The sequence below is a fragment of the Phaseolus vulgaris genome, chromosome 7 (genome assembly GCF_000499845.2).
Source record: "Phaseolus vulgaris cultivar G19833 chromosome 7, P. vulgaris v2.0, whole genome shotgun sequence".
NCBI lineage: Eukaryota > Viridiplantae > Streptophyta > Magnoliopsida > Fabales > Fabaceae > Phaseolus > Phaseolus vulgaris.
Window position 1 is genome coordinate 29,827,506 of NC_023753.2, and position 12,953 is coordinate 29,840,458.

The window sequence follows — 12,953 nt, forward strand, 5'->3', positions numbered from 1 at the left end:
AGGGCAGGGATGAAAATATGGCGGGGTGGGGTAATAGGACAGAGTGGAATAGGTTTAGGTTTTACTTTCTGATCGCTATTGTCTAAATAAAAATTCATATTCATTCTCTACCCAATGAGTATGAAATTTTTGTCTTTTTCCTATTTCCATGTACTTGCCCCTTTCTCTTTCAAATATTTATTAATATTTTTTTTACAAAAAATAAATAAAAATCACAACAAAATAAATATGATTATATAAAAAAAATCAATGTCAAAAGGATATATATTTTTTTCAATATATCAAGAAAGAAATTATAATTGCGTAAATTTTAAATTAGAGTATCAATTATATTTTGGAAAAGACAGAATAAATGAGTAAACGTGTCTAGAAATAAGTTACAAAATAAAAAATAAAAATATTTATAATGTATAAATTCAATATGGAAATTGTTAGTAAAATTGGGACGAGTTTTGGATAATATACTCATCAGGATTTAACTCTAGTTTTTAATATTGTTGACATTTGTCACTGGTCATTGGTGTTAGTAGTTATTATATTTTGTCTTCATTTATCTTTCATCTTTCGGAAAGTGGTCAATTATACGGTACGTCAAGGAAAGTTCAGAATCTGATTGTATAGAAAAAAACATATTTAAGTTCGCAGTTCACAAATAAAAACCATTTATTTTTGTGTAAAATTAGGTAAATGGTAGTCGTCAAACTTGATAACTCGCCTAATCAATTTTGAAACCAAGTAGCTGTCTTTGGTAGGTGGTAGTCGTTCAATTCGATGACTGACCTAAAAAAATTTTAAAAAATCTATTTCAAGATTTTACTATTTGCTGTTCTTTTTGTACACTCAGTTCATATGTCGGCACAACAAACAAAATTTTCCTCGGTCATAAATTTCAATAAGCTATGTAAGCAGATTGAGCTTATCTTATGCTTTACTTTTGTAATGTAGATATGGTTTCTATGTTATGAACCTTATCTTAAAAGGTAAAGGTGGAAAAGTTTCATTAATGCTTCATAAAGACCTATGTTCTTAATCTCTCAATCTTTTGGATTGAATACTTCAGCTCTTTTTGGACGTTCAACCTTGAAGGAGATAGTACAATGTCTTTCCATATGGATCCAGCTTCACAAGTTGGGTTGGGGTGCTTGTAAAGTTCATAGATGTTGTTGGCAGAGTCGTTCAAGGTAGCAACCCTCTTCAAACAATCTATTTCATCTGGATCAACAAGCAATGTCTTGTCTCTATCTTTCCATCCTATCAACTTTACAACATATTTATCTGGTCAGTAGTGATACTGAATGTAGGGACCAAATAAGCCCCGTCATAGCAATGACAATAGTAAATGATTAGTAATGGAAATATCTAGAGACAGCATTCACAGTATATCTTGCAACTTGCAACAAATTTCATTCATTATGGTACATTTAAAAGAGAAAATGGTGGGATACAAATTTATTATTATCACTCGCATCTGTCCTTTAACACGTTCAAATTTACCCCTTCTTAAATTGCAGGTCTTTATCACCAGAGCAAGAATAAGAAATTTGAAATATGTGTACCTTAGGTGGACCTTCCAAAGAATTTGTACTATATAGCCTAGCATTGTCAACTAGCTGACAATAAGTCAGAAATGCATCAGCAAATCTCTTGTGCGATGTCAATTGTGACTTCACTCTCACTGCTCTTCTACACATGATAGCTCTCCTGGTTGGCATTCAAATTTGTTCAATGTTAGCAGAATACATTTCCACTGGGAGAATTATGTCTGGTCATTTGTCACATTAATACAAAGATTAGTGATGAATCTACCTTATGCCTCTAATGACAGCAAGGTAGGCATCACATATTACTCCAACCAGCTCTATCCTGTATGGTTTTCTCCTTTTGCCTTCAACTCGTTCTTGCTCTTCCTCAATTCGCTGCCAGTAGTTTTCAGTTACAGTTCCATCGCCATTCATCTTGTAGCCAGGTCCCATGCGGTAGCGGCGGCGGTGGACATTTCTAGCCATTGTTATTGTTTGCACAACAAATGGTAACCAGGAAAGTGTACCGTCCATTATTACATCACGCCCCTCATTTAGTGCTGTCACCAGGAGGGATGAGGCTGCGTCGGTAGATGATTGGTGTACCTGCTTGCAAAAATGACTTTATCATGCTATGACAAAAGCACCTAACAACAGTTAAATGACTCTCATAAAGGGAATGGCATGAAGAGCTTATTCAGAAATTATTTGGACCTTTGAAAGTGATTAATTTTTCTGTAAGTTCATTTTAGCTTATTTTTAAACAAGTTTCATAGTAAATTTTACCAAAATAAAATCTTTTATAACTCATTTCAATAACCATACAGTTTAAATTATGGAATAAACTCATGTTGTCCATGGTTGGCATTGCTTGTTATTTGGCCACTCATGCTGTTTGGAAATGTCTCTTATGGCTTCTCTTGTTGATGATGCTTCTCTGTCGATACTACCTCCATTGTGACTTTCACCACTATACCTGTTATCTCGTATGAAAAACTTATCGGTCAGCCAACTACAAGATGTGGGCTGCTGCTATCAAACAATATTTAAAGGCCACGACCGTGATAACCATCTGACCACAATGGTAGCACACATTCCAGCGAAGGGCTCTGCCCGTTGCCAACAAATTGATGCCTTGATGGGCATTGTAGTTTGGTTCTCTATTGTGCCCAACCTTCAACCGTCATTTAACACATGTTGTGCTATTTAAAACAAAGCCAAGAAAGTAAACTCTAATGATGTTCTACAGTGTGTTCACTTTGATGGCCATAAAACTTGAGAATATGGATAAGTAGACGTATCTTGGTAAGCTTGATCATTTGATGCCTCTCCCTCCTAATACAAGGACCTTTCAGTGGTAGTGTAACCAATACTTAATGGTTCTTGCTCATGCTGATTTGACACCCGAGCTTGATTCTTTCGACACCCAATATTCCTACGTATGATATAGTTAGTGAATAGTTATTGCGACTCTGTACCACACATGTTTTTGGCCAGTCCTCCACCTTTGTCTCGCACTCATCTAGTAGGGTGGTAATAGCGGTGGTCGTGCAAACAAGAGTTGTCGTTGCCATTATTGTAAAATCTATGGCTTATTAAAGTTGAGTGTCACACTAAATCTTAGGACCAATCAATCAGCAAACCTACCCCTTTTAAAAATTTCGTTACCTCTACCGATGACTATCACTGGTTTCTTCAATTTCAAGCAGCTCGACAATTTGCATCGCTTATCTCTTGTTACTGTTGTGGCTCAATCTGGTAATCGCGTAGCCTTTGTCTCTTAGCCCTCCTCTCTTGGACTTTGGATACTTGACTCTGATGCTTCCGATCTGATTTCAATTATCTTCATTAGAGTCTTTGCCTTTTGTTGCTTTTGCAAATGGCTCTCAAATTAAAGTTTGTGGCATTGGTTAAACTCACTCACTCCCTAATTTTACTTTAAATTCTATCACATTTGTTCCTGGTTGCTCATTCTATTTAATTTCCATTAGCAAACTCACTCACTCCATCAGTTTCTCTGGCTTGTTTGTCAATAATTTTCTTCTAGTTCAAAATTGAATTACTAGAAAGATGATTAGAGTAGGATATGAGTCTAGGGGATTATACCATCTTTGACCATTGACTGCCTGTGTCAGACCTTGACCATCAATGGCTTGGTCATCACAGTTTGGAAAAGTTGTGTTTTTTAGTTCCTAATCTTCCTTCAATGTGAGTCATGTCAATTAGGAAAATATGATGTCATTCATATAGTCCTCGAGTTAATGAATGTGCTGCATCATCTTGTGTTCTAGTTTAGTTCAATATTTGGGGTTTAGTCAAGTAGGTTCAAAAGGTATTGTCACATTTATTGATGACTTTTGTCAACGCTCTTGGACCTTCCTAATGAAAAATTATTTTAATGTTTTTTCTATTTTTTTTAAGCTTTTCACATGAAATTAATACTCAATTTAGAGATAATGCACAAGAATATATCTTTTCCTAATTCCAATTGATTCTGAAATCCAGGGCTTTCTTCATCAAACTTGTTCTCCATCACAAACAATGGTGTTGTTGAACACAGAAACCGCCAACTGGTTGAAACAACTCACACCGTTCGTCTCCTTATTATGTTGCTTTCACTTTTGGGGTGTTGCACTTCTTAGTACATGTTACTTGATCAATCACATACCGACCATCTGTTATATGCTAAAGTTTTGGGATTTGATTAATATTATTATTGGGTTGTTAAGATTTAATTAGTTAGGATTTTATCATTTATTTATTTTATTAGGATTTTATTAGGATTTCATCATTTATTTAATTAGTTAAGATTTTATTAAGATTTTATTAGGATTTTATTGGGATTTTATGATATTTAGTACTCTATAAATAGAGTATTGAACTATTATTTGATATATGAATAATATATGCAGTTTGTTTCCTTTTCTCAATTCTCTATCATTGTTCTTGTTCTTGGTATAATCGGAAGCCACCTAAAGGTTCCCTTTGTCCAAAGCCTAATCGTTCTTCGAAATCTCTTACGAGAGGACCTAGACGCTTCTACACACGATCGTTCATATCACCATCTTCAATAATCAGACACTATACTCTATTTTGTCCCCACAACGGGAATCACTTACTCTAACTCTCCATGTCTCTGGTTTTACCTTTCATTTTCATAAACTTATTCTAGGTAAAGATAAACTTTTTGTTGATGTTACTTTCTTTGAATCTATTTCATTATTCACGGATACTGTTGTCAATAATGCTCCTTTGGTTGCTCAACCAGATGTTCTAACTCGATCATTATAAATAATACTCCTCTGGTTGCCCAACCTGTTATTCTAGCTTCGACTATCATCACTAATACACCTTCACCGATTGTCTATCAGCAATGGTCGCAACATCCACCAATGCTTGCAACTACTGATTTCCTAACACCATATGTTGCTCCAAACGACCCTCTAACCACATCTGCCGAAGAGCTTCCAATTGCCCAGCGAAAAGGTATTCACACTTGTAATCCTAATGTTGAATATGCTTGTACTAATTTATATCACCTCTTATCTCCTTTCTATTTTTCTGTAATATCTTCTTTTGATTTTGTGTCTGTTCCTAAGTCTACAAGTGAAACTATGGCTGATCCCTGTTGGTGTGTTAGATGAGATGGCTTCTTTACATGCTAGTGGCACATGGGAGCTAGTCCAATTACTTCCAGAGAAGGCTACTTTTGATTTTCAATGGGTATTTATAAAGAAGGTTGGAGTGGATTGATCGGTTCAACGCTGGTTTGGTGGCTAAAGGCTATACTTAGATATTTTTGGTCTTGATTATGGGGCACTTTTGGTTGTATTGGATGTATACGGTGAAGGTTGGACTGGATGGGAATATTGATCGATTCAAAGGTAGGTCGTTTGGTTGCTAAAGGCTATACTCAGATCTTTGGTCTTGATTATGGGGCACTATTTTCTCCTGTGGCCAAGATTACTATTGTTCATCTATTTTTCGCCATGGTTGCTAATTAGATATTAAAATTATAGTCCTACATTGTGAGTTACATGTAGAGGTTTACATGGATCAATCCCTAGGATTTACTGCTTTTGTTGGCTCTCACCTCGTTTGTCTTTTGCGACACTCCTTTTATGGTACGACTGAATGCGAAGATATGATATGATTAGGCAGAATGTAAATAGGGATATAAGATAAATTTATAAGATATGTGGGGATTTTATTTTATTTTGTTACCTTAATCATCATGTTCATATATTATAAATGGATTAGTGTGTATGCTCAGATACACACGATTCCTGTAATCCTACAGTGATATGTGTGTCTATATATATGCAGAGAACAGAATACAGGGAAATAAACAGAGAAGAGTCCCAATCATGTCACCAGTTCAGCTGTTCGAATCATGTCCTGATGCCCTCTTGCACTGAGGGCCTTATAGATGACATCTGATTCTTTGAAGGCATCGGCCTCAATGATGACAGCATTGCCTGCTGCTCCTGCCCAGAAAGGTCTGTTTGAATTTCATGAAAACAGAATTAGGTTCTTGTACTTTGTTTTGATGGTTTGAGTATTTTACATCGTAAGACAGATTATATTATTGAAAAGCTTAATTATTCGTTTTTTGTGCCGAGAAAATGACTTCTCTTACTCTTTGAGAATGTCCTTGAGCACAGTGCTCTTGCCAGCTCCCATGCCACCACCCATGAAAAGAAGCACTGGGCTCCTATCACTGTGAGCCACTGGGGCCATCACCTCTGTGCATTGGGAGTCATCATTTGTCAGTCCCATTGCTTTCATTTCTTCCACTAATGTGTTGAAAACTCTAGCCACCTTCAGATTCTTGGTCACTCTGTCGATCCTTTGTTCCCTGTGCACAGGATACTATTTAGGTTAAAAAGGAAATGTGACATGTTCATTCTGTCTCAAACCAACAGGGATGCACCTTGAAAACTGACACCACTCACTAGTTACAGAAGATGGTTTATTCATAAACACTATTCTTTTTTCATTTGTTGCTACTTCAAAAAGGAATGGGAGAAGAAAGAAAGCTCCATCATAATTTCTTTCCTTATTATGTTTTGATATTGATTTCTAGGGGCAACTGAAATGGTAAAATCTTTTATCCCTTTAATAATATAGATATTCATATCCTGCATCACAACATGATCATCACATCGATTTCAAAGATGGTTCAATAAGTATTCTCAGATAATAGTAGTAATATATACCTAGTTGCCGCCATAACTATGCGCCTGAGCTTTGCTCTTGGTTCAATTTCAGAGCTAAACACCTGCAATTCCAAACAGCAACAAAAACAGTTTTTTTACCTAATAATATATCTTCAATTTCATGTGTAAATATGTTTCTGGATCCTCAATTTTTATTTATTAAAATTAGTCTTAGTTACTGCGTTTTAGAAACACTGATTTTACACTAATTGCCACATTACACAGGCTGGCACGAGTGGGTTGGGGTGAAGACTCCTTCCACCAATTTTTACAACATAAACATGAAATCGTCATCTTTATAACGTGTAGGGACAAGACAAAAATTGAGCAACTTAAAAAAGATTTTATAAACCGATATAAATGATTCTGACGCTTGTTTATAGGTTCACATAAAATGTAGATACCTGACTTATCAAAGCATCACCAAATCTCCAATGGAATGCAAAGTAGCTGAGAATGCATCTCTCAAACTCCTCCACAAGCTTCACAAAAAGCGAATCAGCATCTGGTTCATTCTCAAAGAAGGCGTAGAGATCATCTTCACATCCCTCAGATTTCCTTATGTATTCAGCAGCCAATTTACAAAGATGAGGACAGCATCTCCTATCTTTGAACCCCATTTGCCTAGCTGCACCAATTCAATAGCAGAATCTCACGTACAAGTATGATTAACATCATGGTATGTGACTATATAATATATATAAATGTTTATGGATCCATAATTTTATCTGCATGTGTAACTGATGAAAAATATTGGACATACATTATTATTACCTACGTAATGAGGGAATTTTTCAAGCTTTGGGGTGTGGTTTGCCTTTGATATTCTGAGTCGTGGAATGATCTTTCGATCTCTCATTTTCTTAACTCGATAATGCATTGCTGCAGCAAATATCAACCCAATGGAGGAAGCCACCACGATCTCTGTGAAGGTGGGCTTTCCATTATACTCTGAATTAACAAGATTGAGGTACGAGTTTCAATTCACTTTGCACGTTTGTTAATATCAATAAAAGAACCAAATACGATAATCTCATTCATTCATTCATGCATGCGTGCATACATGCATGCATGGTAGTTGTGTTGTGGGAGTTTTTTACGTACCTCTGTGCATGTCGGTGAGAAGTACAAGAAAGAGAGCATGCATGCACCACCGGAGTTGTAAGAGATTGTGAATTAGTGTGTCTGGATCGCTGCTATTTTGATTTCCGAAGAATTTGATTTTATTGGTATTGCGTTGAAGGAGTTATTGTCTTCACACGTGGCTTTGCATGGCAATGGCATCGTCATTATTGCAATTCTTTTTTACTAAGTGATGTAATTTCAGTCTCCTAAATTAAGAAAAGATAAATTAATTTAGTTATATAGACATGGCAAAATGAAGATTCAATTACAGGAATTATAAAGTAAAAAACTTCTCAACTTAAGAACATCAACAACCAACATTACACGATTTTGTATAATTAATATAGTAGAATATTTATATGTTGATTTTCTTGTTAAATATTGCTCCACCCTTATTCTAGAAAACTAAATGTTGATACTTTAATATATTCATGGAAAATAAACTTTTTTTTATTAAAGATTGCAGATTATTATTTTTTCTTTAAAAAGTAAATTACTCATTTTAGAGAATTAGATCCTAAAGAGGGGAAATAAGTATTTATAGCGTAGATAGAAAGAGATTTATAATGGTATCTTAATTAAAAAAAATTATTGATTCAGTTATAAGGGTTTTAAATAATGTCCAAGAGAAAGATACTACACAATTCATGCAACCAATGATCTTGAGTTTTCACCCAATAAATTTCCAAAATTCTAGAATTGAAAAATACGTTCCCAAAAAGAAATATGGAACAAAGCTTTCTAAGTTCTGAAAATAAAATTTTGGAATAAAATTAAAAAATCTATGGTTGTATTTGGATTGAGGAGTGTATTCGTGGAGAAGGGATATGTGAATATGTGAGGATTTGAGAAGATGTTGAGATTGTTTGGATTTAGGGATGTTAGAATGATTTTGTGAGGATAATTTACTGAAGTTTGTGAATAATATGTTGATAGAGAAGAAATTTTGAAATTATTTTAAAGATATAAAATATAAATTTACAAATTTATCATTGTTATTAAAAAATATTTAAATAGTAAATTATAATATTTATTTTTGTAGATTTTAATTAATTAAATTTTTGTAAATTATTTTTTGAAAAATATGAGTTACGTAACACAATTAGAATTATATACATGTAAAAATTAAATATTGTTACATAAAAATAAATAATTTTAAATTTTAAATAAATATAAAATTTTAAATATTTAATGTATTATTTAAATAAAGTTATGAAATATATAAAAATTTAAAAAATTATATTTAAAATTCCAAATAAATAAAAATTTTAAATATTTAATATTCTATTTATATAAAAAAAATAAATATATAAAATTCATAAAATATTTAAAATTTTAAATAGATAAAAATTATAAATATATAATCTTCTATTTAAATACAAATATGAAATAAATAATTTTTTTAAAATTTTAAATAAATATAAATCTTAAATATTTAACGTCTTACTTAAATCAAGAAATATATAAAATTTATAAAATATTCAAAATTTTAAATAGATACAATTTCTAAATATTTAATGTTAATAAAAATAAAAATATATAATTTTTAGAATATTCAAAATTTTAAATAAATACAAAGCTTAAATATTTAATGTCTTATTTAAATAAAAATATAATATATAATATTTTTAAAATATTCAAAATTTTAAATAAATATTAAATCTAAATATTTAGTGTCCTATTTAAATAAAAATATGAAATATATAAAATTTTTAAAATATTCAAAATTTTAAATAAATATAAATTTTAAATATTATAATTAAAATATTATTTTTATATTATGTATTAACTGACTTTGGAATATGTGATGATCATGTTTTTGTCTTTAACATATAAAATTGATTTTCATCCTATACAACCAATTACAAAATTATTGATTTTCACCATGTAGAAGCATAAAATCAATTATGTCTTCAAATATCAATTATGATCGATTCCACGATTCCAACATCCATAAAAGAAGAGAATCGATTAGACTTCTTTGTAACATGAGAATCAATTTTAAATGCACCGATAAACATAAAATTAAATTGATTATGGCTTCTATACAATCACCATGAGAACCATTTTTCATGACCAACAAAAAAGCTAAAATCAATTCTCCCTTGAGTATAATGTCTTACAAAATCAATGTTTATGTCTTACAAAATCAATGTTTTCTTTGTATGTAGTGTCTCAAAGGCTCGGTATCACATGCAGTTTAAAAAATAAGGATATTGCAGTAAATTGTTCTTAGTCTACATGACCACACCCGTTGATCATCTAATAAAGGATAGGTCTAACACAAACACTCACTAGTATAGACTCTGATTCTATATTAGAAAGTGGTCTTTAAGTCTAACTAAACCCCATAAAACCGACTCTTGAGATGAGGTTTGCACTCCCTTATATATAATGAAATATCTTCATCTCTAGTCGATGTTGGGTCTCTAACAATGTATAATCTTTTTTTATTCTAATTTTTAAATTATCTCCACTCGTTCTCCGTCTGTGTCCTCTCTTTCAAATTACTTGATCCAAACAAGTAAGACACTCGTTTGTCAATTTGCGATTGGAGGACATCAAGAATATGGAAAACAACATCCAAAAATATATATTGAAAAAAGAATTTTAAATAAAAAATATGAAAATATATTTTGAAAAGTCTGGAAAGTTATTCTAGAAGTTTAATCTAGAAAAGTGTTCTAGAAATTCAAATTTGTAGATGTATTCTGAAAACTCAAATTTACACCGTCACTCTATTTAAAAAAACTAAAGAAATTTTTTTGGTCATTTTACTTAATATGGTGCAGGTTTAAATTTATTGGGTAGATAAAGTAATTGCCATGGTAAAATAAGAGATGCTTTCCAATAAAGGTTTTTTTTTGAGATAATGGAAAATAAATACATATTGCCCAAAAAAAATCAAATCAATTTGTCAATTACCCGAGATTAGGTTTTTTTTGGAACTTAATCTAATTGTTAATGAATTTATTTTATTTTTAATATATGTTCTAAATATTTCCTTACCATCACATTTCAATTTGTATATTTTAGAATAAGTTTCGAAGTGTTTTAAAAAAAAAGAAAAAAAAAACGACTTTCTTAAAAGAAAATGGACATCCATGTCAATGGAGCAAACTCAAACTCTTGTAATTTAAGCAATCTTATTCTTTAATGATGAAAAGATTTGTACTTCTACATCAAATGATCACGTGACCACCTAGAATTTCTTTATGCTAAACATACATAGATAAGGTTGCCTTGAATATAAAACCAAACTGCATATAGCTAAAAACTATATGAAGATCTCATGTATGTATTGTTTAACAATTATGTATTTGTTATTTTACATCTAATTAATTTAATTTGAGTATGAAAGTATTTTCCTCGACACTTTCTCTTGTGGGTCAAATTTTTATAAGATTATAATCTTAATGTAAAATAAGGAAACTTAATAGTTAGTAAAACGGACTTCTTTTTAATAAGGAGTACACTTAAAATTGTACTGGTGTCATATGGTTCTTTATAAGATCGTTTGACATCTATCACAGGATCAAGTAAGATTGTTCAAGACAACATGGGTTTTTACAAAAAAATTATGACAAAATAACTTGTAAGGGGATGATTTTCTCTATCTATATACTATAAATTGGTTTTATCTCTACTGATATGAGGTTTTCAATACATATAACTAGATATTTATGGATGGTCTAACAGCAGGTGACATGATAGATTCAACAAACATCGTTAGTATAAACTCTAATATCTTACTAGGAGGTGAGTTTAAACTCATCCTCACAACATCAACTTGTAAGATAAGGATTACTTCCAGTTATATACTATAAATTGATCTTTTGTCTATTTAATGTGAGATCTCCAACAAGTCTCAAGAAATGGAACACTAAAAATATATGCACCCTTTGACAAGAGAACATTATGATGTAGAGAAAGATGGGCACCATTTGACAACAAGTCATCTTGTACACCATTTATGACACCATCTTCTCTAGTGTTTACAACCTTCCTTAAAGAAACAACACTGAGTTGGTTCACGAGGTTGTCCATTTTCTCTGTAAATTATTTTGACACCCTTATAGCTAATTGTCACACAATTTGTTAATACCATTGTTCAAACCAAAGAGGAAGCCCCAATAACATTCATTAATGTTAACTTCAAGGCAATAGATCCTTAGTAGGACAATCCTATGGTCATATCACAAACTCCGCAATCACAAAACAATAATTAAATAAGGAAATTTGGTAGACATAATCTTTTGGAGATTTTCAAGTGCTTAGAATTGTTGAAAAGTGATATACAATCGTATGATGATAAGAAACTAGGATAAGTAGTCAAAAAGGAATGTATAATCGTATGACACCCATGAATAAATTGATTTGTACATGAAATTTAGTGTGGGAAGCACAAAATATTGTATGATCAAAATTCGATATCTCATCGTCAATGTAAACACATTCTACATAATATTACTTGATAAAACTTGCACTAAATGTCCATGGGGCAATAGTCTTCATTCCGCTCATTGCCATGAAGTTCCCTTCGATAGGAGATAACATAATAATTGTGTATGTTGATAAAAATAAATAGCAAGGAAATGTTCTTCAACTACTTTAAGAATTACAACATCATCATTAGAAGCTTTATAGTGTCCACAAGGGACGAGTGACACTAAAATTTTCATAATGATAAACTTATATTTAGTATAGACAATAATATAAATGTGGTATACCGAGAAAAAGCTACCCATCTACAATTAGGAGCAATAGGCCAAAACACCAACTCGACACCTTGTTGTTTGATAGTGACAAATACCTCTTACCGAAGTATTACTTAACAATTAGAACATTTTTTCATGGATGAATGTATCATGTCAGATATAAATCCTAGTGCCATATGTCACACTTTCAGTACACAAAGAAGTGAAATTAATGTCTTATAGGAAAAGAAAGTTTGGAGAAGAAATAACACCAACAAATTTGTAAGAGGAACATGTTGGATGAGAATTTATTCGCAAAATCCACTATATCACATGACTTCAAACTATGTCGGAGTGGTTTTTAATTGATAGTTAGAAATTTGACATGGAGT

General features: G+C 31.9%; 1 protein-coding gene across 1 annotated transcript; it reads right to left on the reverse strand.

The window, feature by feature from the left end:
• Nucleotides 1-982: 982 nt before the first annotated feature.
• On the reverse strand, nt 983-7,709 carry LOC137829383 (calmodulin calcium-dependent NAD kinase; the record flags this gene model as incomplete). The annotated part of the gene is made up of 8 exons (XM_068636187.1): nt 983-1,258; nt 1,557-1,701; nt 1,807-2,126; nt 5,895-6,021; nt 6,160-6,378; nt 6,740-6,801; nt 7,144-7,367; nt 7,514-7,709. Coding segments are annotated over 8 exons (1,533 nt in total), but the record flags the coding sequence as incomplete, so codon positions are not given.
• Nucleotides 7,710-12,953: the final 5,244 nt, after the last annotated feature.